Below are 20,954 nucleotides of genomic sequence, written 5' to 3'. Positions count from 1 at the left end.
GCCACCTTATATATTTATATTTAAGGCTTTACTGATGTGCCACAATAATGTCACCAAATGTTATTGAGTTAAAATAAATATTGTGGCTTTCCAAGTTAACATTGATTGATATGACTGTGATTAAATCAGCATATACTTCTGCCAGGGGATGCCACCCCTCAAAATCTCCTGCCACCCTCTTGCCACCCCATGGATATTTGTCTTGATCCGCCCCTGAAATGACTATTATCATTATTATAAGCAAGACAATAAATGGAAAAGATATGTAGAAAATAAACGTATTGAAGATACGTTCATAAGAAACGTAACGTGGGAGAAAATATGTTTCTAGAAGATATGTAGAAAATAAAAGTATTTGATACGTTCATAAGAAACGTAACGTGGGAGAAAATACGTTTCTAGCAAAACGTAATTGAGAATGCAGTCTAGTTCTGTGGGAACGTAATTTTTAGGAGACAGGGTTGGCATTATTTAAACCTGATTCACCCTGTAGTCGTGGTACACTGTGTTCACTCTGATTTTTTACGAGACGAAAAATATGTTTGAAGTTTGATGTTAACGCTCTATTAAACACTGGATTTAGGCCAAATTGGGAGTCAACGGATTTACAACAGAAGAACGACATCAGTTGATCAAAAAGGAGACAGACATATTGGCCTCTGGGCTTTTTGTGTATCATTAACTGAAGCTAGCTGCAATATTAAGTCAAATGAAGAAGAAATCGAATGCGTATGGATTGAAGTATGAAGAAGTGGACGATGCCGCAGGTGTGGTTTGAGAATTCTTTGTGAATGAGCAAACTCAAACTTTTGACAGCCATTATTTTAAGCATGCAGGGAGTGAGTGCTTCATGCTGAAAGACTCTGGGTGGAGTATTATTTTTAAAGTCATTCCGCATGGTATTATTATTTTAACTTAATAAAGAATGAGCCAATTTTTAGACCTGTAATTAAATCTTAATCATCAACAATGTTGCTGCGATCTGGTTCTATGGCTCCACTCTGTCTTCTCCATAAAGAATAGACTAAATCAGTGCAGAGAGCTTACAAAGGAGTTCTTAGAACATCTTAGTAAAACATTTCAGGTGGACAAAGCTCTCAGAAGCCACTCCTTGTCCTGGGTAAAATCATTTTAGCCTGACTGTTTCAGCAGCAAGTGCCTAATTTCACCTTTAATTAACAAACATCCTTATTTCTTCGCAATCTGAAAAATGCCTTTGCCTTATTTGCGATGGTGAAGGCATCCCAACAAGGTTAGGGAAGTCACAAAGAATTGAAAGATAGATTAACAAATCGTTGTTTTGTTTCAATAAGAAAAGATACCCATTATTTCCTGCTACAATAACTGTCTCCTGGAAAGTGACAGTTGCTTAGGCTGCTCATGGCAATCTACCATCTCTTTAGCACAGCTTCTCATTCTCCCCTCTGGTATAATAACATGGTGCAAATATACAGGCCAACCAATGAGACAAACTAGACCAGAGAAGTTATTATTATATCAAATAAAAACATAGTCGCTCCATACCTAGGCTCTGGAACACTCTGCCCCTCCATGTGAGGTCAGCCCAGACCCTAGGGGTTTTTAAATCTACTGTTAAAACACAATTCTTCTCCCTGGCCTTTTAGTCAGAGCGGAGCACGACTCCTGTGTTTTTTTATATATCTGTTGTAATTTATTGTCTTTTATTGTGATTTTAGTAATGTGTTTTTGTAGTGTAGTATTTATTACATGTATAGTACTTTGGCCCGACCAAAAATCGCTTTTAAATGTGCTTTATAAATAAACATTGATTTGATTTGATACCGAATGTTCTCACGGTTTAGAATTACACACAGGCCTGCTTGAGTTTGACAGAAGTGAACTTATGCGATCGAGAGAAAGTAACGCCCCAGCGGTATGTTTTAACTCCTGAGCTAACAAACTGTTCCAATCAGGTTTGACAAGTAAATCATCACTTTGTAATAATAAAGGTAACACAAATGACATTCCAGTGTCGTACACCTGATCTTATCGGTTCATTTAACAAACTCCTGAAAAGAAGAGTCTCTAATTTCACTTCCTCTGGTGCGGTTTGTGGTGTAAAGCAAACAAATCAGAAATGTTTTTTATGATACCAGCTATGAGATTCTAGCATTATTCAAAGCCAAACTGCCAATAAATCCTTCTGCTGATTATGAAATTTGAGCGATTGTCCTGAAAGCAGTCTAATAATGAGTAATCAATAGCCTTACAGAGCTGCAGAAACTTCTGTCAGTCATCTGAATGTTACTCCAACGTGGACCATGATGAAGCAGGAACACAATTCCCAAAGCCATCACAGAGTTACTTGTCTGTTTACTACTAAAGGTTAGTATCTAAAAAGCCAGTGTGAAAAAATGCATTGATACATAGTTTTTGTTTTCAATAGGTGAACCAAATTAACCAAACTACAGATGTGAACGCACTAAAAGTCCAGAAATCTAGCTAGATATAAGTAATTGTCATACATTTTTGTTACAGGTAAAGAGGGCAGGAGAAGCATGTTATGTCACTACTGTCTCAGCGCTGCTACGAGCTATGCAGTGAATGTTGGTTGCAACACAGTCTCACGGCATTTCGTGTTATAGTAACAAAATGAATCTATTGATTCGTGTTCACCAACACGATTTTCGCATTTTTTCCGTGTCACACAGAACGATTTTAAAAGCAATGTAAATAATAACAAATTTGAAGGAAAAAGAGAGAAAAAAATACAGGTTTCAGTATTCTGAGGCTCTGAGCCATTTATTTTCTCGCGGATGGCAAAAAAACTCAGACATTATACAATTTAAAATAGAAGGGTTAGGGTAAGATACTGAGTAAGAAAATGTGTTTATGAGCCCCACAGCTTCTGGTCGGACCCAACCGGACAAAAAGACGTGCAGGCACGAAACATACTATCAATAGAAATACATTGCTTTTAAAATCGTTGTGTGACACGAATAAAATGCAAAAATCGTGTTGGTGAACATGAATCAATAGATTAAATTAATGTTGTGACTATAACACAAAATGCCGTGAGACTGGGTTGGAATGTTACTCATCTTATGCTGTGTTATACTGGTATACTGTGAAAAACTGTGAACAACTTTGCAACGACATAACATTGTCTCAAATCTCGTACAGCGGCTTTGCCCTCACCAAGTGACGACTGCTGCTGATAGCAACAGTGAGCTATAACATAGCTTGCTAGCAGTTGGGTGTAACGCGTTACTGTAATAATATTACTTTTGTCAGTAACGGAGTAGTGTAACGCGATACTTTTATAATTCAGTAATCACACTACAGTTACTAACATTGCCCCGACACGCGTTACTTACTAAAATCAGTCATAATCACACAAGAGGGGTTTCCGCCAGAGGTTCATGTATGTAATCTGCGTAACTTGCAATTTCCACATCTCCACGTGCAGTGCTGCATAAACATGGCTCAGTCAGCGATAACTTTCGAGGGGTGGAGGTATGCCCATTATTTTGAGTTCGTCCGAAGAATAGACAGGAATGTGACGGTGAGGTGCAAACTGTGTCCAGGCCAGAAGCTGTTATCCACTGCTGTAAACACCACGTCAAACCTCAACAAACACCTGCTAAGAACACATGCTAAGGTGAAGTTAACGCAAACACTATTTGTTGTTTGTTTATAGAGAGGCGAAGTCCCTCCCCTTCCGGGAGCCTCCATGGGACCCCGGAAGCGGAAAAATATACATTGAAGTCAATGGAGAGAGAAAAGTTATCTTTTGATCCCGTTTGAATTGTGCCACGAATGACACACATGATGTTTGTCAATCTTAAACAATCATTTCCATGTAAAAAAAGTCAAAGTTTGTCGTAAAACTGTTGAAATATAAGACTATGAAAAATACGCAACTAGAAAGACTACAAATCCCAAATGTATTCTTGGTCGCGTAAGTGATGTCATAGGCGATAATGCTCCAAGACTGGTTGCGACTCGCAAAGCAAAGAAGAAGAAGAAGATCTCGCAATTAAAGCAAAGAAGAAGAGGAAGACTGATTTATTCCCCCCAATAAATATAAGAGATTGCTCCAATAAATTCACTTTTACAAGATGCCTGTGTGCTTTGTACCAGGTTGTAATCACAAAAGTGATCTTACCACTTGCTCGTTCTATCGCTTCCCGTCTGGTGAAAGGACCAGGACCAAACATATCAGGTAATATACATGTTTTGCATGGAACATAGTCAAGTTAGCTACCTAGCTAGTAGCGAGCATGTAAGTTAGCATTACATTACATTACTTAGCCTTGTCATTTGTATTAGCCTTAACATGAAGTAAACCAAAATGTTAAACAGTAAGAGTAGTCATGATGGTAAGTATTTTGTGAAACATTTGAAGAGTAGCCTATCGCCTCCTCTCCAGGTGCTAAGGGGGCGGGAGGTAGGCTAACGACACATTAGCATATTTTCTACTTAATGCTATCTGCACAAATGGTTAACATTGAACATTAAAAGATCAGGCAGTTCAGGTAGAGTTGAAGGAAGGAAGGCAGGCAGCTTTGCATGACATTCTTCTGGACGTGTTTCATTGTGATGACAGTGAGAGTGAGTCAATCGGTTTGTTGGAAAGACAGTAGTTGAGTGATTACTGAGAGAAAATTATTAAAAGAGATAATTATTCAGTGTTGTTACTTTAAAGTGTTGTTACTGACCTTTTTCTCTTTTATTTCCTTTACCTCACCTGTAACTGCTGAGACCCTGAGGAACATGCACACTGACCTGCTCTGGCAACCTGATTTCCACTGTACGTAATAGTATTTGGTTATGGTATATTATTTATATACATCAAAGGCACAATGCACCCCCCAGAGACACACATGTATTGAGTGAGATATTTTGCATTGGTCATGTGAAATCATCTTTACATACTAGAAAACTGTAGGAGCGGCAACTTGTTTTGAAATTGAATTTTTAATATCCGATAATAAAGTTGATCTGTTTTCTTTATTCTTCTCTCTCCCCAGCTCCATCCATCACCGTTCTCTGTTCCTGCAGGTCCTGCTTGCTAATCAATGCTCATATTTTTTTACACAATTACAAATAAAGTCAATGTATTGTATGATATGAAGTTGTGCTTCAGTCTGAGTCAATAATAAATTCATTCTGCTTTCAACTGCAAAATTATTGTGGACTGCACCAACATCCATGTAGCTGTTCCAGGAGGAGGAGATTTCCATGCCATGCAGGGTCTTTGGGGATGGGGATGATGATCGCCTCCTTCGTGGTCCACAGTAGCAGAGACTCCGGTCTGTGATGTGCAGCTGTTATATAATATACAATACATTTTTGAAAAACATTTGATCAACAAAAAAGGATTTCGTCAGGATCTAGAGTCAGTGTGTAGTTTATTAATTAATCAATGCTCTCTACATTAGGAGAACACATACCAGTGTACCAGAGGGAGTCACACACAGCTGTGCCTAGATAACCAAACAAATTGACAAGATAACCAAAATCCTTGAATCTACACACAGCAAATAAACTCAAATGACTCAACGAGATGTAAAAGGAGATCACACATATAGTCGATATAAAACTGGCCGCTTCAATCTGAAGAGCAACTAAAACAAAACACGGGAGTGTATCTTGTTCTTGTGAACACTAATGTTATCCACAGCATACACAGAGACCACAAAGTTCTTAAGGAGAAAACTAGTTGCTAAAACAAAACACGTTAGTGTACCTTGTTAGCTAATGTTAGCTAGCTGACATTAACGTTAAACTTTGCACTCATATTACTCACTGAAACCTTGTAAAGCCGGTCCCGCATGCTGGCTCTTACAGAACCGACTAACTCCCCTTTCGTGTATGTACAGCTCTCAACATGCCCAGACTTGTAGTGATGTTCACCTCGTTTTATACTTTTTCGCCTCATTCTGAAAGAAACAGGTGAAATTTGCTAACGTGACGGCCATCTTTGTGATGGTGATGCGTATTGTGCGAGACCAGAGACACTGAGCGGTTTCACACAAAAAAATGTGTAACTTCACAGTTTTACGACACATTTTTATTTTTTTGACTTGCAAAATGTTCTTTTAATTTGACAAACATCATATGTGTCATTCGTGGCACAATTCAAACGGGATCGAAAGATGACTTTTCTCTCTCCATTGACTTCAATGTATAATTTTACGCTTCCGGGGTCCCATGGGTCGGAAGTAGATGGGCGGGACTTCGCCTGTTCTTCTTCTCTGTCTTCCGGTTGTTGCCTGTTTTGAATGACGAATACACAATACCGCCGCCTGCTGGTAAGGAGAGTTATTGCCACTCACGCATGCGCAGTTCGTACGTGCTCGGCGAGTAAAGCAACGAGTAAAGTAAAGAGTAAAGTAACGAGTTACTTTATGTAGAGAGTAACGAAGTAGTGTAATATATTACTTTGTTTTAAAAGTAATATGTAATATATTACATTTTTTTAGTAACGACCCCATCTCTGCTTGCTAGCTACGTTAGCTACGTTAGAATAGTTAGCTAGCTAGATGTGTAAAGCGTTTCACACTCAACTTTGTTATGTTATGTACCATCTGGGAACTCAAAGTGCATTTTTCTATACTCTGGATTAGAATGCCTCAAAATAGCAAATGTATAACCGAAGTATTGAGACACAGCATCACTCTATATCTGGAGTCTATTTCTGTTTCCCACGTAGGGGCGTTGTTTGTTATGAAAGCAAAACATTGAAATGCTTTTTGAAGCATGCAATTCCTTCCTTTGTTAAAGATAAATAAGCAGGTACACCGTGAGGGAGAGAATGGAGGGCAGACGCATATAAACACACATAGTAATTTCCTTCAAGTTTATCCTGATTCATCCTTCATAGCCGACATATCTCTTACATTGGAACTTCGCCAACAGATCTATATCACAAGGCCTTAAAGATGCCATGGTCATTCTCAAACTGGAGAAAATATATTATACAATGAAAGGCTCAAAAATGTCCATGACATGGAAGTGGAAGACAAATGAAAATGTTAAGTGAGGAATACGTCTACTTTAAAGCACTGACTTGTCGAAAAAACGTGTTTCTTTCAAATCATGTTTATTGGACTTCTTTCAAATCAACACAATTTGACTGATTTTCTAACTCAGGCATACCTTAACACAGATCTCACGCGTTATATTTGTCTTTATATCTGTATCTTAAATCACTTTTTGGTGCTGCTGTTACTCACCATGACTAAAGCTCAGTAATTTGTTGAATTTGTTGTAACATGCAGCCATTTCCTGTGTGTTCAGTTGCCCATAATGCTTATCCAACTTATCAAATGACTTGGCAGATTTGCAAAACAATACAGATTTCTAGGCTACAGCCACAAAGGTCTATCAAGATGTATTGTCTGCTCCATCCCACATTTGATCAGCTAATTCCACTATTTCACCAGGATATTGGTGAATACAATAGGTTTTATTGTGTCCAAGGACTCAAGTAAAAGTTATGAGCATGACTCATAGATGGGAAATACAGTATTGCAAAAATCACCAAAAAGATGGCAGACTTTATTATAACGTTAAACAAACAACAGCTAGGCTTTTTTGGCATGCTTTCAACAGAGGGAGGGAAGACAAATCTGAATGTTGAGTTTAGTTTAATTCGATTTGATATTTTACTGGAGAGAGAGAGAGGGAGAGAGAGAGAAAGAGAGAGAGAGAGAGAGATGCCTTCCAGCTGTTTTCCCTTATTTCCGGATTCTCTCAGGTGAGTCCCGCCTTCCTCCTCGCAGCTGATTGGACCACATACTCATCCTGTGTTTTCATTGGTTGTGTGGACCGTCGCCTGCAGGTAGCAGGTCCATACTTGAGCTCAGGTAAAACCTACCTGTGCGCCAGAACAGAGGGGAGGGCTTTGGAATACGTAGCATTTAGTCTAACAAAAGACGCATTTATCAGTCATAACTCTTCCTATTCTTATAACCTAAATTCAGAATAAGATATATATTGTATAAGAGATTAAATATAATGGCAGCGATGGTAGGACTGGCGATGAATCCGCCGCATACGACAGACGAAAGGGCTGTTTTCACGCAGCTGAAGCCGGTGAGGATGGCTGCAGCGGATGGCGTTGAGGAAGCGGCCGTGTTTGAGGACGTCAAACCCGGGGTGAGAATCTCCACCGACCCGCTAGGGAGGGCCTGGCTTCCCGGGTCTTTTATTCATTTCCCCTCCAATGCGTTAACAGGCAGTGTGGATGCAGGCTCTGTTTAAGTTAAAGAGAAGTAGTTTTGAATATACACAACGCTGTGCAATTCTTTAAATCTACCAGGCTGCTTTTACCTGGGGAAGGTATCAGCTCACCTGTACAGGCAGGTTAAAGTCCTTCACACACACCTGACATGTTAGAAAACGCAGGTAAAGTTCACCTGGGAGCTGTTTAGTGCAACTATAGTGCCAGAACTCTACAAATGATTCAAATGTAACTTTATTTATAGTTCTGTAATGTAATGAAGGTTGATTTTAGTAGCTTGAAGTTGTTCTGTAAGACTTTTAAATATAATTGCATTAACAAACACTCACAAAACACTTACATTGATTGAATTCATACAAAATATGTAATTACATATGCCTGATGTTACAAGCTTATTGTAGGTGTAGGGTTTTTATTCCTAATGTGTCGAGATATATGAATGCATTGTGAATAGAGCTTGACATATGTAAATATAGTACAATATAGGAAAGTGCAGTTTGAGCCTCTCAAATTAGAACATTTCCTGTTTTTCTTTCTATCATATTTAAGTGAAGTTCTTTGGATTTTGGACTGAGGAAACAAGATCTTTAAAGACATCTCCTTGGTCTTTGAGGAACTGAGATGGACATTTGTCTCAATTTTCCAACATTTATAGACAAAGCGTTGAACCCATTGAAAAAATAAGGATTAGTTGCAGCCCCTATTGTGAAGTAAAGACCTCATACCTTTCTTTTTTTAATTATTACACACACACAGCTTGGTCCTATTGGAGCGGAGGTACATGTGGTTTCTTGCTTACTTCCCTACCTGCAGAGGCAGTGCAGTCATGGGGCTTGATCACATGATGGAAAATCAGGTTGAATTTTAGACACGTGTGCTAAATGTCATCTTCTCTCCATCCATCATTCCTCTGTAGACCTGTTAGTCCATAGATAGTTCATATTTCTCAATCTGAAGCCAGAAGCCTGCACATTTCAGGAAGTAACTCATGCCATGTTATAGTGGACGATTGTGTCTGAAAATGGCAAAAAAGCTATTCGTACAAAATCAATAATAACACTTTTGAACCACCCCACCAATGTTAACAGCAGCTCACAGCAGACACATGACAGCTGCATTAAAGTATAATGGCTGTGGATTTTACGCAGGTCACAACAGAAACCAAAAGCCTTCGTGCGGTGTTGAGTTTGGTTTGCTGCCAGGCGTTAGATCCTGAGAGCTTTTCCCACATGAGAGACCCCCTGTGGGTCAGATGGGTTAAGCGTGTTTGTTCACTCTTGGAGCTTCCTTTATATTCGTGCAGATGCATGTGGATATGAGAGTCTTTTTGTGTTGGACTCACGCTGTTGGTTTTTATGCAAACATGGAGTGGTCACATGCTGTGGCTGTTTTTGAACAGACTTTATTGGCATTGTTAACGTGACAGGTGCGATGGTAGAAGTTAAACAACGTCTAGCAGCAGTTGAACTGAAATGAAACTGAATAGGATTAATCTTCTTCATAACTTTTATGTATGTGCAAACATCCTAAACAAGTATACTAATGTGTGATGTAACCTGCCCTTCTGTCAATACAACAAAGCCTCCTTACTTATTTTGTCTTCAACTTTGCATAGTATGTTTTGTGTCAAACACTGTTTCACTGTCTGCAGATACATGTAGACCACAATGATTGTCATAAACAGGAAGAGGTATTTTATGGCCTTATGTGCGCTTGTGGGAATGAATAACAATAAAATGCAGCCTGATTAGAGCTCAACAGTGCAGGTTTTTATAGTAAATCATTGACTATAGCATCATAAGACAAATCTCTGTCTTCTTTTGCATGACAGTCAGCGATGTTGCGTCAAATAAAGCAACTTACAAGTTCATATTTCACATAAAAACATCACGTGATATTATGTCTCTGCTACAAAATATCCCTTTGGTTGTTTGATTTGAGGTTTTGCTAAAGACAAGATGGCAAGCAGTCAACAGCTTGTTCTTCTGTTTCCCCTTGCTGTGACGTGCCGTGCTTGATGTTATTCAAAACATGACTTTGCCAAGAACAAAGCAGCTAAGTGAAATAGTCGCCCCTCGGGCAAATATAAAGCGTGACTGGGTTCACCTGATGTGCTCCTGATCCACCATGAATGTGCATGAAGATGGTTTCTTAAACACATTCCTCACAAATGGTCTCTCTCTGTCTGTTTCTTTCACCTCACTCTCCGTTTCATCCTCCTGACTATACTTTTCTTTTAAACATAGGGTACCCCACTCCAGTAATGCACAAGAGAAAGTTAAAAATAGGTCTGCTTCTTGTCTCCCCCCCCCCCCCCCCCCCTGAGACATGTGTTTGTGTCATTGTGTTGGCGTTTTAATGAGTGCTTAACTGAGCAGTGTCGTGACAGCAGTATGCGGCTCGACCTGTCTGAGCAGGGCCCGCATATACCCAGGCCGCCTCCGGGCAGGGAGCAGGATGGTAGAGGCCGACCTCATGAGAAAGTCTCGGCAGCATTGAAAGGCTGTAAGGCTCCTCAAACACTCGTCACCTGCGTGTCTTTGGTTCTCCCCAGGTTTGTTTTATCATCGAGCCAAAGGCTTTCGTTTGATGCTGCATCACTTTTCAAAAAAATAGTCCCAGAAAAGAACTCACTGATCTTAGATGAGTGCCAAAGTGTTTGAGAGGGCTGATAAAGTGTTTCAGTCCTCAGAAGATGACGAGATCTTCGTGTGAAGTGTGTTTTCAAACCAACTTGGGTGCAGCGTAACGAGCTGTAAACCGAGCATTGACGTTTTCCACTTTGTTTAAAGACAACTCTTTAAGTGCTAAATGCAGATATGTTGACCAACTTGTATGCCTGCCATGTGGTGCGGGGCAAATTCTGTTTTTGAGAGCATAGAAAGTGAAATGCTAAAGTGGCAGTTAGCTAAAAGCCGCTAAGCGTTAATTGAGCTAAGAGAAACGGCAGTCGGGTGATAATACTGAATTATAAAAATATCGATTAGTGAAGCTACAAAATGGGAAAGCTGCTTCTCTCGCATTTACTTCCCTGATTCACTGGAGAATTCCCCTTTAGGCACTTTGAGGTATTTGGATATTTTCAAAGTATCCCAGTTAGAAAAGTTCTGGTCCAAGGCCATTGATCAGAATAAGTTATTGTGTAGTGCAGCAGTAGCATTAATAAATTAGTGTTAAGTTTTTTTTCTGGGATGTTTCTGAAGTCTCTTGGCGAGATGTTTTCAAACCAGTTAGGTTTCATATACCTATGATACGAATCCATTTCTTCCATTATTTACAGACTTGTGTTTTAATACAAAAGTAAAGAACCAGCATTTACAAACATCACCTCTTTGTGACTGAATTCGGGCTGCTCATCAAAGTTCGGTGAAGGCTGAGTCCATCTTTTTATCCTACTCTTCTTCCAAACAATGCTCGTTTTATTCTGGAATTAATCCGCTCATGTACGTCAGCAGAATAAGTAACTAATATGAAACCTATTTCCAGATTCTTTTGTCGTTAAATCAGCGAGAGGTTTCCTGTTAGACGGAGCACAGACTGGAGAAGTTACAGAGTAACTTCATGGCACACTGTGCTGCCAGTCACGCCTAATGATTCCTGGAGATCAATACTCAGATATGGTTTGTATTGGTTTTGGAGATGTTTTCTTTAACATCCTGTTCTTGTACTGGGACTTCACTTTGTGAGCTGACACTATCCACATGTTCTCCTGTCATCTCAGCCTTGTCGTAAATGTCCTCCTCTTTCTCCGAACCTTGTTGATGACTGATGTTTTTCAGGCTGCTGATGCTGAAATGGTTTTTGGTTTGAGTAATGATTTGACTTCCAGAACAGCACGCACGGCTTCTTTGCATATGAGCAAGTGTCTGCTTACAACTGGTCTCAGCTTGCAGGCTCCCACACTGATTGGTGATTTGAGTCAAACACTTAGAAGATAGTTTAGACTTCTTTTATCTTTACTAATTGGACATTGGCATAAGGAGAGTTCAAGCTTTTCATTTATGGACTTTTGTTGGTCCCCTTTTCTGCTGCTTTCATTGATTTGGTATCACATGACAAAACCCTCAGCTAAAAGTCATCATGTAAACGCAGCAAGTACTACTTAAAGCTGTTCTGCAAATTCATCAATAGAATGAGAAAAAGCAGTGTACAGCGACGCCAGGGGGCTACTTGGGCTCAAGCCCCGGATGTTTTCTGAAAAACCCTGAATGTTGCACGTCAAGCACTTTTTTTTTAAATGTCTCGTGAGTAATGTGCAGTACCGGAGTCCAACAGAGAGGCAGCGGCTGCGGGACAGTAGCCTGCGTACTGCGTAGCCTTCCCTGCCTTTAAGAAGAAGAAGAAGTGATCCTTCGTTCGTGTAGAGTAGCCCAGCTGCGACAATATGGTCCAGCTGCGAGGCTCCGGCGAGTTCACAGTTGAATAACTTCAAAATTCTGGGCTAAGCCGCGGATGTCCTACGATCCTAAATCTGCCACTGGTACTTTCTCCCCTTGCCTTCAGTTTTTGTAGGAAAACATTTTAGCAACACTATTAAATATGTCTTTTATATTCAAGCAAACACCTACAGTATAGTACAAATATGCAAATTAAATATTTTATCCGCAGCCTTTTCAGAGGTTCAGCTGCGGTGAATGCATCATGTCGGCATACAATGATATAACTTGCCCATAAACAAGTATGTTCTATATGCTCCTCCTGCACTCCATCAGCAGATAAGAGAGTGAGTTTCTGGGGATTCATCATCTGACTCAGTTCTCTGTTCAAATTGTTTGGTCTACTGAAGTCATCACTACCCATAATGCCCGGCGGCGTCTCAATAGCAGACAACGAAGGCCGCCCGCAGACAGTCCTGTTCCGCCGATCATAAATCCTGTGGTCACTGAATCTCCGTAATGACTGCCACTGTTTACCCTTTTTAATCCATCTGCGTAAAGTGCTCTGGTGAATGAAAACAAAAGGTGAAATCATTCTGTGGTGAGACACAATAATCTTTTAATATCTCTGAACATTTAGGTACAGGGTGTGTTTCTCCACATCGTCTCTTGTTTCAACAGAATACATTGTTGACTTGATTTTACGTTTCTTCATTCATTTGAACTCCTTGAGTTTGCACATGTGTCAAACTCAAGGCCCGGGGGCCAAATCAGGCCCTTGGTGGATTTAATTTCTGCCCGCAGGATAATTTGTAATTACTATTAGATCTGGCCCGCCGGTATATTGCTCTCACACCTTCACTCCATCCTGAGGGTCTCCTCAGCTCAGAGCCTGAGCCCAAACATTGATGACCTTTCACCCAAGATGAGAGGCCAAGTATCTGAACTAGCATCACAGAGCAGCACACTGAGTTTAATGGATGTTTCCTTCTGCACTTTCTCTCTCACGACAACAGGGCATGTTTGGTTTCTCTTTGAGGGAAATAGTTTTGTTGAAGCTGTTGTTGGCCTGTGGGAAAATGTACTCATAAGAAATGACTCTGGAGAAGCTGCAGATAGAGCCATAAGAAATGAATGAACTGATTATTTAATATTTAATGTTGTTTTTATAGGCAATCATTTAAGCTTTGTTAGTTCCAGGTTTAATATGTGCAATAAGTTCATTTCAATAAGTTCTGCAATAAACATTGAACCAGTCCGACCCTCGACTAGTACCCAATTTTTTATTTTGGCCCACTGCGTATTTGAGTTTGACCCCCCTGCTTTAAAGTATGTTTAATGTAGAGCTGCAAATATGTATTGATTAGTTATCACCTTATAAATGAATAGCCAACTGTTTCGAGTTGTTTGTTTTGAGTTATTTCCATTTTGTTTAATCAAAATTCTCAAATGTTAATATTTACTGGATTCTCACTTCGTTTACTGAGGTTTTAAGACGTTTTTCTGACATTTTTCTGACATTTTAGACCAAACAACTAAGTCTGAGAAAATAATCTACTTATTATCAAACAAGGAAAATGTAATCATTTTGTGCAGCGCTAAAGTGGATTTCACATCTCCTTATTCACAACGATTATCCAATGGAAATCAGAATGCCAGTAGAGTAACTCTTGATCCCCCCCCAACCCCCCTTTGCAAGCTACATTTGAGAAGGACTTTTTCGTTTTTTTGGGAGAATATTAAACAAAGAGTGACAGGAAAGGCTGAGAGAGGTTATTGTTTGGACAAACCGGAATATAAGGATGTTGCAGTTATCATTGTTTAAACCATGATTAATGGCAAAATGAGTCTTTAAACAGGTCTTAGTTCATGTCATCAATCATATGTATAAAGATTGATGTGCATACAGTATATTGAGAAAGCATGTAAACATATAATAATTGAAGGACACTGTGTGTAAATAAGTTTGATCAAATCCTTCAGTTTACCAGACTTTCCCAGAACAGGTGATTTAGTTCAGCCGCCGGTAACCTCAGTAGTTCCTCACCACTGTCCTGTGAAAGCTCCGTATCTGTCCCTCCATCAGCGGCCATAAAAAGACTCCACAGTCTCAAAGGTTTTGTTGTCGCCATGATTTCTGCTCGGCTCACAGCGAGCAGACTGGGGGGCCCTGGCACTATCAGTTCAGTTTTTTTTTATGGAGATCCAAAGGCGAACGGCCAGCGTTTCTCTGCATTCCTGAGAGCCGTAAAGACAAAGTGGTGTGCAGACGCTGCCATTTGTTTTGCAATTAGCAGGGGGAGATAGGGGGGGGGGGGTTCTGTGGATGATGGCAGACCTTGTAGCTCGGAGGCTTTTGGGTCAGATTAAGCAGAGACGGGTCAAAGTGCTGCTTCGGTTGTTTATGAACTAAGATGACTTCTGTATGAGGCTAACAGATGTGGTTTAAACATCTGTTGAGCTGAATTAGCAATATATATGTGAGATATATCAAAGAAATAAAAAAATGTGTAGTTAGGAGAGACAAAGGCTGAATAGTTTGGCTGCACATAGTGATGCTGGATGATTTAAAAGATCTACCAATCAATGCATTTGTTGAATATGTGATGAATCGGCACAGAAAAGTGGTAATTGGAGGAAAAATACGGATTTGTTGAACTTTTGCGATTTCATTAGGACTGACCCCGTCTTAGTTGACTAATTGGTTGAGTTGTATCTAGTCGACTTAGGTTTATTTAGTAGCTCTTATGCCTTCTACCTGCTGATTGACTTATTTCCAAGATGTCTTGTATTGCTTTTATGCGGAGAAACATTTAGAAATCTGTCGATGAACTAATCCAAAGTCAAAAGTCTTAGTGTGACGTCAAACCCTTTCAATCTACAGTATCACAACCCTCAGGATTTAGTTAATCAGGGAATCACAATGTCTGTTGCTATTGTGTGTAAACATTGCATTTAAAAAGTCAGACTGACATGTCAGCAAAATCTGCTTTGTATTAAGTGACTGTAAGTATTATGATGTAATCGTCCAATAGATAACAGTGTGAATATTGTAAGTATATCCTGGTTGCTGTAAACACGGCTAAACATAAGGAGATCTTACGGATGGCTTTTATTGTGGAAACTCCCACTCCATCTCATAAAGCTGAGCAGAGCTGATAAGAGAGTTTGTTATCGGGCAGAAGGACTCTTAGCAGTTGTACATGTTCTCCAATTATTAACTAAGCCTTGGGCCGGAGATATTCTCTTGTTTTCCACATAAAATCATACAAAGACATTTTTCAATTGTAGTTCATCTACTAGTTTCCTTTGAGGTTGCCGTGCCTCTTGTGCAATGTGTTGTGGAGCGCTAGCTTTACTAACAAGACACTGATACACCCTCACCTTGTTATTGGAAATGGCACGGTCTCCCTTTATCATCTTAATAATAATAATAATAATAATAATAATAATAATAATGGGTTCCCTTTATATCTTTAACGTTTATAGGAATGGTGGAGATATACTGTTGGTGAACGGCTGTGATTCTATTTGCAGAGATTTTAGAAAGGGGAGGAGAGGAGGTATTGAATCAACCCACTTTAATTCAGGAAAGGGTTCCTGAACAAACGTGCTGTTCAAGAATTAAAAAATGCAAAAGAACACAACAATAAGGGCATCAATTAGGGATGTCCCGATCACCTTTTTTTGCTCCCGATCCGATTCCGATCATTTGATTTTGACAATTTGCCGATACCGATTTTTCCCGATCCGATCTTTATGCAATGCATTAAGAGAAAAAAAAACATTCAAGTTGTCCCTTAAGGTTATTTTTTTATTTAAATTGGATATTCTAACCAACATGGATATAGCTTCTTTCTTTCACAGCAGCATTGGATCAGTTCAGTTGTGCAGCATTGGATCAAAACAAAATAAAGCTTATCAGTACTCGTTAGCTTACTGCTACAATTAGACACTGCGCCCTGCCCACTCTGCTGCCAGATTTGAGAGAAATAAGCAACCAGGTCTATGAAAACAAGCCCCAAAGAAGCAACACATACATGATGTTGTGTCATTTGAAACCAAAACTAAGGCCTCAGGATGACTTTAAGACTTGAACATGGGCGTTTTTGTTTTGTAACATTGAATACAACATTTTAAAAAAGTATTTTAAAAAAATCCCGATCCCCGATTTTTTTTCTCCCGATTCCGATCTTTTGAAAATCACGTGATCGGCTCCGATCCCCGATCACGTGATCGGATCGGGACATCTCTAGCATCAATCATTCAAGATGTTCTAATGATTTTATTTGACATACCTTGTTATACCTTTAGCATATCTCCGACCTGCATGCAGACACATAAACAAAGATGTTGACACGTTTATTTGAGGTGTAAACTTATAAAAGTGTAAAAACGTTTGGGGTCATACTGCACCCGGCTCTCAGCATCAACCTTTCTTTGCAGAATATCATTTTTACAGCTCAAACAATTGCCAAATATGACAATGTCGAGAGAGGAAGCGGGCAGAGGTTGACAGTAGCAGGGAAGTGACCAAGGGCAGCGCAGGGTCACAGCGACACAGGGCTGTTTGTGAGGGGAACACAGGAGCCTCAGAGCGAGGGAACAGAGAGGCTGTTTTTGTTTTGTTTTTTCCCCCTCGGTAAATACCCAGGACTTTATTTCCAGCGAGTGCTCAGATTGCACTGATGACAAGGTGGTGTGAGTTCACCGGAGACAAAACATGATGGACGTCTATTAACCCTGCGGCAGAACTGAATAAAAACACACGGCATGCTTACATAGACACTTCCTCTTAGATACACCAACATATGTACACACAGAGACATGTGCAGTGAGCAACTCCCCAAGAAAAAGTTCAATCAATGCTGTTTTTACTGAACACTGAAAAACAGAAATTTGCATCAAGCCTGGAACATTTCGGGAAATATTATATCTGTTAACTTAACTTACTAATATTAATATGACATTCAAACTCTAAAAGGCACCTACAGTGAAAGTATTGAGCTAACAATTAAACCACATGACTTGTCTAAAAATACACACAGTATTTGAACGCACGCATGAAAAAAAAAACACATTCACTGTGTGTGTGTGTGTGTGTGTGTGTGTGTGTGTGTGTGTGTGTGTGTGTGTGTGTGTGTGTGTGTGTGTGTGTGTGTGTGTGTGTGTGTGTGTGTGTGTGTGTGTGTGTGTGTGTGTGTGTGTGTGTGTGTGTGTGTGTGTGTGTGTGTGTGTGTGTGTGTGTGTGTGTGTGTGTGTGTGTGTGTGTGTGTGTGTGTGTGTGTGGACGGTGCTGGCACTTGGAGCTGCGCTGCACAATGAGGTGTTGACACAGGAACTCTCTGCTGCTCGACTCGTCCTCGAACACTTCAGCACCTCGGCGGGTCATTTGTCCCACACTCAGGACTCCACTGTTCACTCTGTGTTAGGGTTTCTTGATGGTCAGATAACTTAGAAACTCAATCTGCTTCTTAATTAAGGGTCGCTCAGGTCAGTGGGTTTTAAATTGATTTAATGATTTGCCTACTTCAAAATCAGCATCATTTAATAGTTTTGACGTTTTGGGTGTTGCTGATGACACCAGCAGATTTATAAAAAATACAATAAGAACGTTGTATTGTTATAGGACATGTATCATACATACAGTTGCATACATATTTTTACTTTACACACTTCCTTTTTTATCAAGGACTAAAACAATCTAATCATTAAGATCATTTTCAGTAATAAGCAATACCATTTGTTAATAGCTCTTTTGATAACTATTCTGTCATTTTAGCAACAGTGGTTTAAAAGTAGCAACAAGTAAGCCCTGTATTAAACATGCATTCTCCTGATAAGTTTCATGACTGGAGCGACATCAAATGTTCCTTCCTTATCAACTAACTCCCGATCACATCAGCCGCTGCATTCACACATGAGCCAGCTGCCATCTTTCTTCCTTTGCTCTCCCTCCATTTCCTCATCCTGTCTTCTCTGCCGCGTATCAGCTGTCACATGGCGGATCACATTTGTCTGGCAGGTCTATTTTTACCCGACAGTGTTTAAGTTTCGCTGCGTCGTTCTCATGCCTTCAGCCTTTTGTTTTGCTTTGTCTGGTTGCTTTTTTCACGCTTCAAATCACCTCCATCTGCCACACCCATGGAGGGAACTCTGTTTGTGTTCTTGTGTGCAGTTGAGTGTGCGTTCGTAAGATTGCCTACCTGTGTGGGTGTGTGTTAATGTGTGTGGTCTGCAGAAGAGATTCTTAATTTAACGGTTTGTGCACCTCTAAGGGAGAGATGCTCGCTTCATAGACTCTCAATGACAGACACACTCTCACTAGTTAATCAGGATTAAGATCAGATAATACCTTAAATACCTGCTATCTATTTCCCCATACTCTCCTCAACCTGTCTAGACTTGTTGCTTAAAGAAACTTCTCTCTGTATATCCACAAATGCAGTGTTTCCACTCCTTTATCACATGTAACAAAAGCAGATCTGATCAGATATGTTTGACAGTTGCATCTCAGCATCAACAGCTGTCTTCAGATTTAGCTTTTTGTATTGTTCAGTTGTATGTGGTGTACAGAAATAGCTGGAGCCACCTTTAACATGAATACCGAAATGTTTATTAAAATGTGTTTATGTGAAGAACAAAAATCGGTTTTATAACCTAGTCGGCAGCTACCAGACTGTTTATTTATCTTTTAAATCTATGAGTTGAGTGAAACACAAATTAAAACGTGTTAGTGTTTTTTGGTTTCTTTGCAAATGAACCCATTCTGAACTGATTTGTTCGTCAAAACTGGACTGAGAAACAAGCATGTGAAGAAAGGAGGAGGAAGTCTTGGTATCAGATTTTCTTAACATTTTCTTTATCATTTCTTAAAAGTGTATATTCTTTTGTAATTCCTCTACTACTTCCTCCTCTTCACCTATACTGTGTGTCTATAGATTACTGGACTGGGTGGAACTGAGCCATGTCAAAGCCTCCTTATCACCATCTGCAGCTCATTCATCTCTCAAAATAATTACATCAGTTCAACAGTGTTGATCCTGAACAAATACTGCACCACATCGGAGCCGTAGTGAATGATTCCACATAGTTTTAAGGAAGCCTTTAGTTCAGTCAGACGACTCACATGTTTCTTAATATGTTCATTAGAAGCAGCATATAGTTTGAGTTTGGCGTCTAGGCTTGGGCCTCATCCCTCCACAGATTTACAAAGAACATTGCGTGATGATTAGATAACTATCCCCCGAGCCTACAGGTGGAAGCTGGGGTCGGAAGCTGGGGTGAAGCTGGGACGGAAGCTGGGGCGGATGCTCGGGTGGAAGCTGGGGTGGAGCTGGGGTGGTGGTGGTGGGGTGGAAGCTGGGGTGGAAGCTGGGGCGGAAGCTGGGGCGGAAGCTGGGGTGGTGGTGGGGTGGAAGCTGGGGTTGAAGCTGTGGTGGTGGTGGGGTGGAAGCTGGGGTGGAAGCTGGGGTGGAAGCTGGGGTGGAAGCTGGGGTGGATGCTGGGGTGGAAGCTGGGGTGGAGCTGGGGTGGAAGCTGGGGGGGTGGTGGTGGTGGGGTGGAAGCTGGGTTGGATGCTGGGGTGGTGGTGGGGTGGATGCTGGGGTGGAAGCTGGGGTGGTGGTGGGGTGGAAGCTGGGGTGGTGGTGGTGGTGGTGGTGGTGGGGTGGATGCTGGGGTGGAAGCTGGGGTGGAAGCTGGGGTGATGGTGGGGTGGAAGCTGGGGTGATGGTTGGGTGGAAGCTGGGGCAGAAGCTGGGGCGGTGGGGGGTCAGGCGAGCAGCAGCAACATGAAACACAGCAGCAGCAAGTGAACACAGCAGCAGCAGCAGCAGCAGCAGCAGCATAGCGAGGCAGAGGCAGGAAGACCTGGCAGCTTCAATAGAGCGGCATGTTTAGGAGAATGTGATTGGTTGGTTGTTAGAGGGACGAGGTGCGTCACGTGTTAATGTATCACGGTGCTCCAGTTGACTTCCTGAACTAGCTCGCAGGCTTCGCCCCATTTGTTTTACCCAGCATGATATCCAGGATTTGAACAGGAAATGCTTTCGAAGAGATACAAACCCACAAACTCTGGCAGATATGGTGCAGCTTTTTATACAGTTGTTTGAATTTGTCTGATTATTTTTGTGTCCGCATTTATAGAAAGAAGTTCCAAATTCTATTGTCTCTCAAGTTTAACATTTTTGGTAGGGTTTCGTGTAAATGACCCTTCTTAGTCACACAGATTGTTTTCTCTTAATTCCAGTTGTTGGACGCACGTCCGTGTTCTTAAACTAGTTTGCTAGGGTTGTTCTGTTTAAATGGCGGTGGGCTCGCTTTCTGACAGGTACATTCTCAGGTGTAAAGCATATCTGGGAGAA

At 40.6% G+C, this 20,954-nt stretch overlaps 1 protein-coding gene across 1 annotated transcript in view; it reads left to right on the top strand.

Annotated features, from left to right (window-relative positions):
- The first annotated feature begins 7,837 nt into the window (after window positions 1–7,837).
- Window positions 7,838–20,954, top strand: part of klf5l (Kruppel like factor 5 like) — a 29,533-nt gene continuing 16,416 nt past the window's right edge. Inside the window, exon 1 of the mRNA XM_079648723.1 lies at window positions 7,838–8,127. Coding sequence (XP_079504849.1) covers window positions 7,987–8,127 — 141 coding nt within the window. The 5' untranslated portion in view covers window positions 7,838–7,986. The remainder of the gene's footprint in view (window positions 8,128–20,954) is intronic.

This window comes from Notothenia rossii (genome assembly GCF_949606895.1).
Source record: "Notothenia rossii genome assembly, chromosome: 9".
Classification (NCBI taxonomy): Eukaryota; Metazoa; Chordata; class Actinopteri; order Perciformes; family Nototheniidae; genus Notothenia; species Notothenia rossii.
This window is presented reverse-complemented; position numbering and strand designations above follow the sequence as displayed.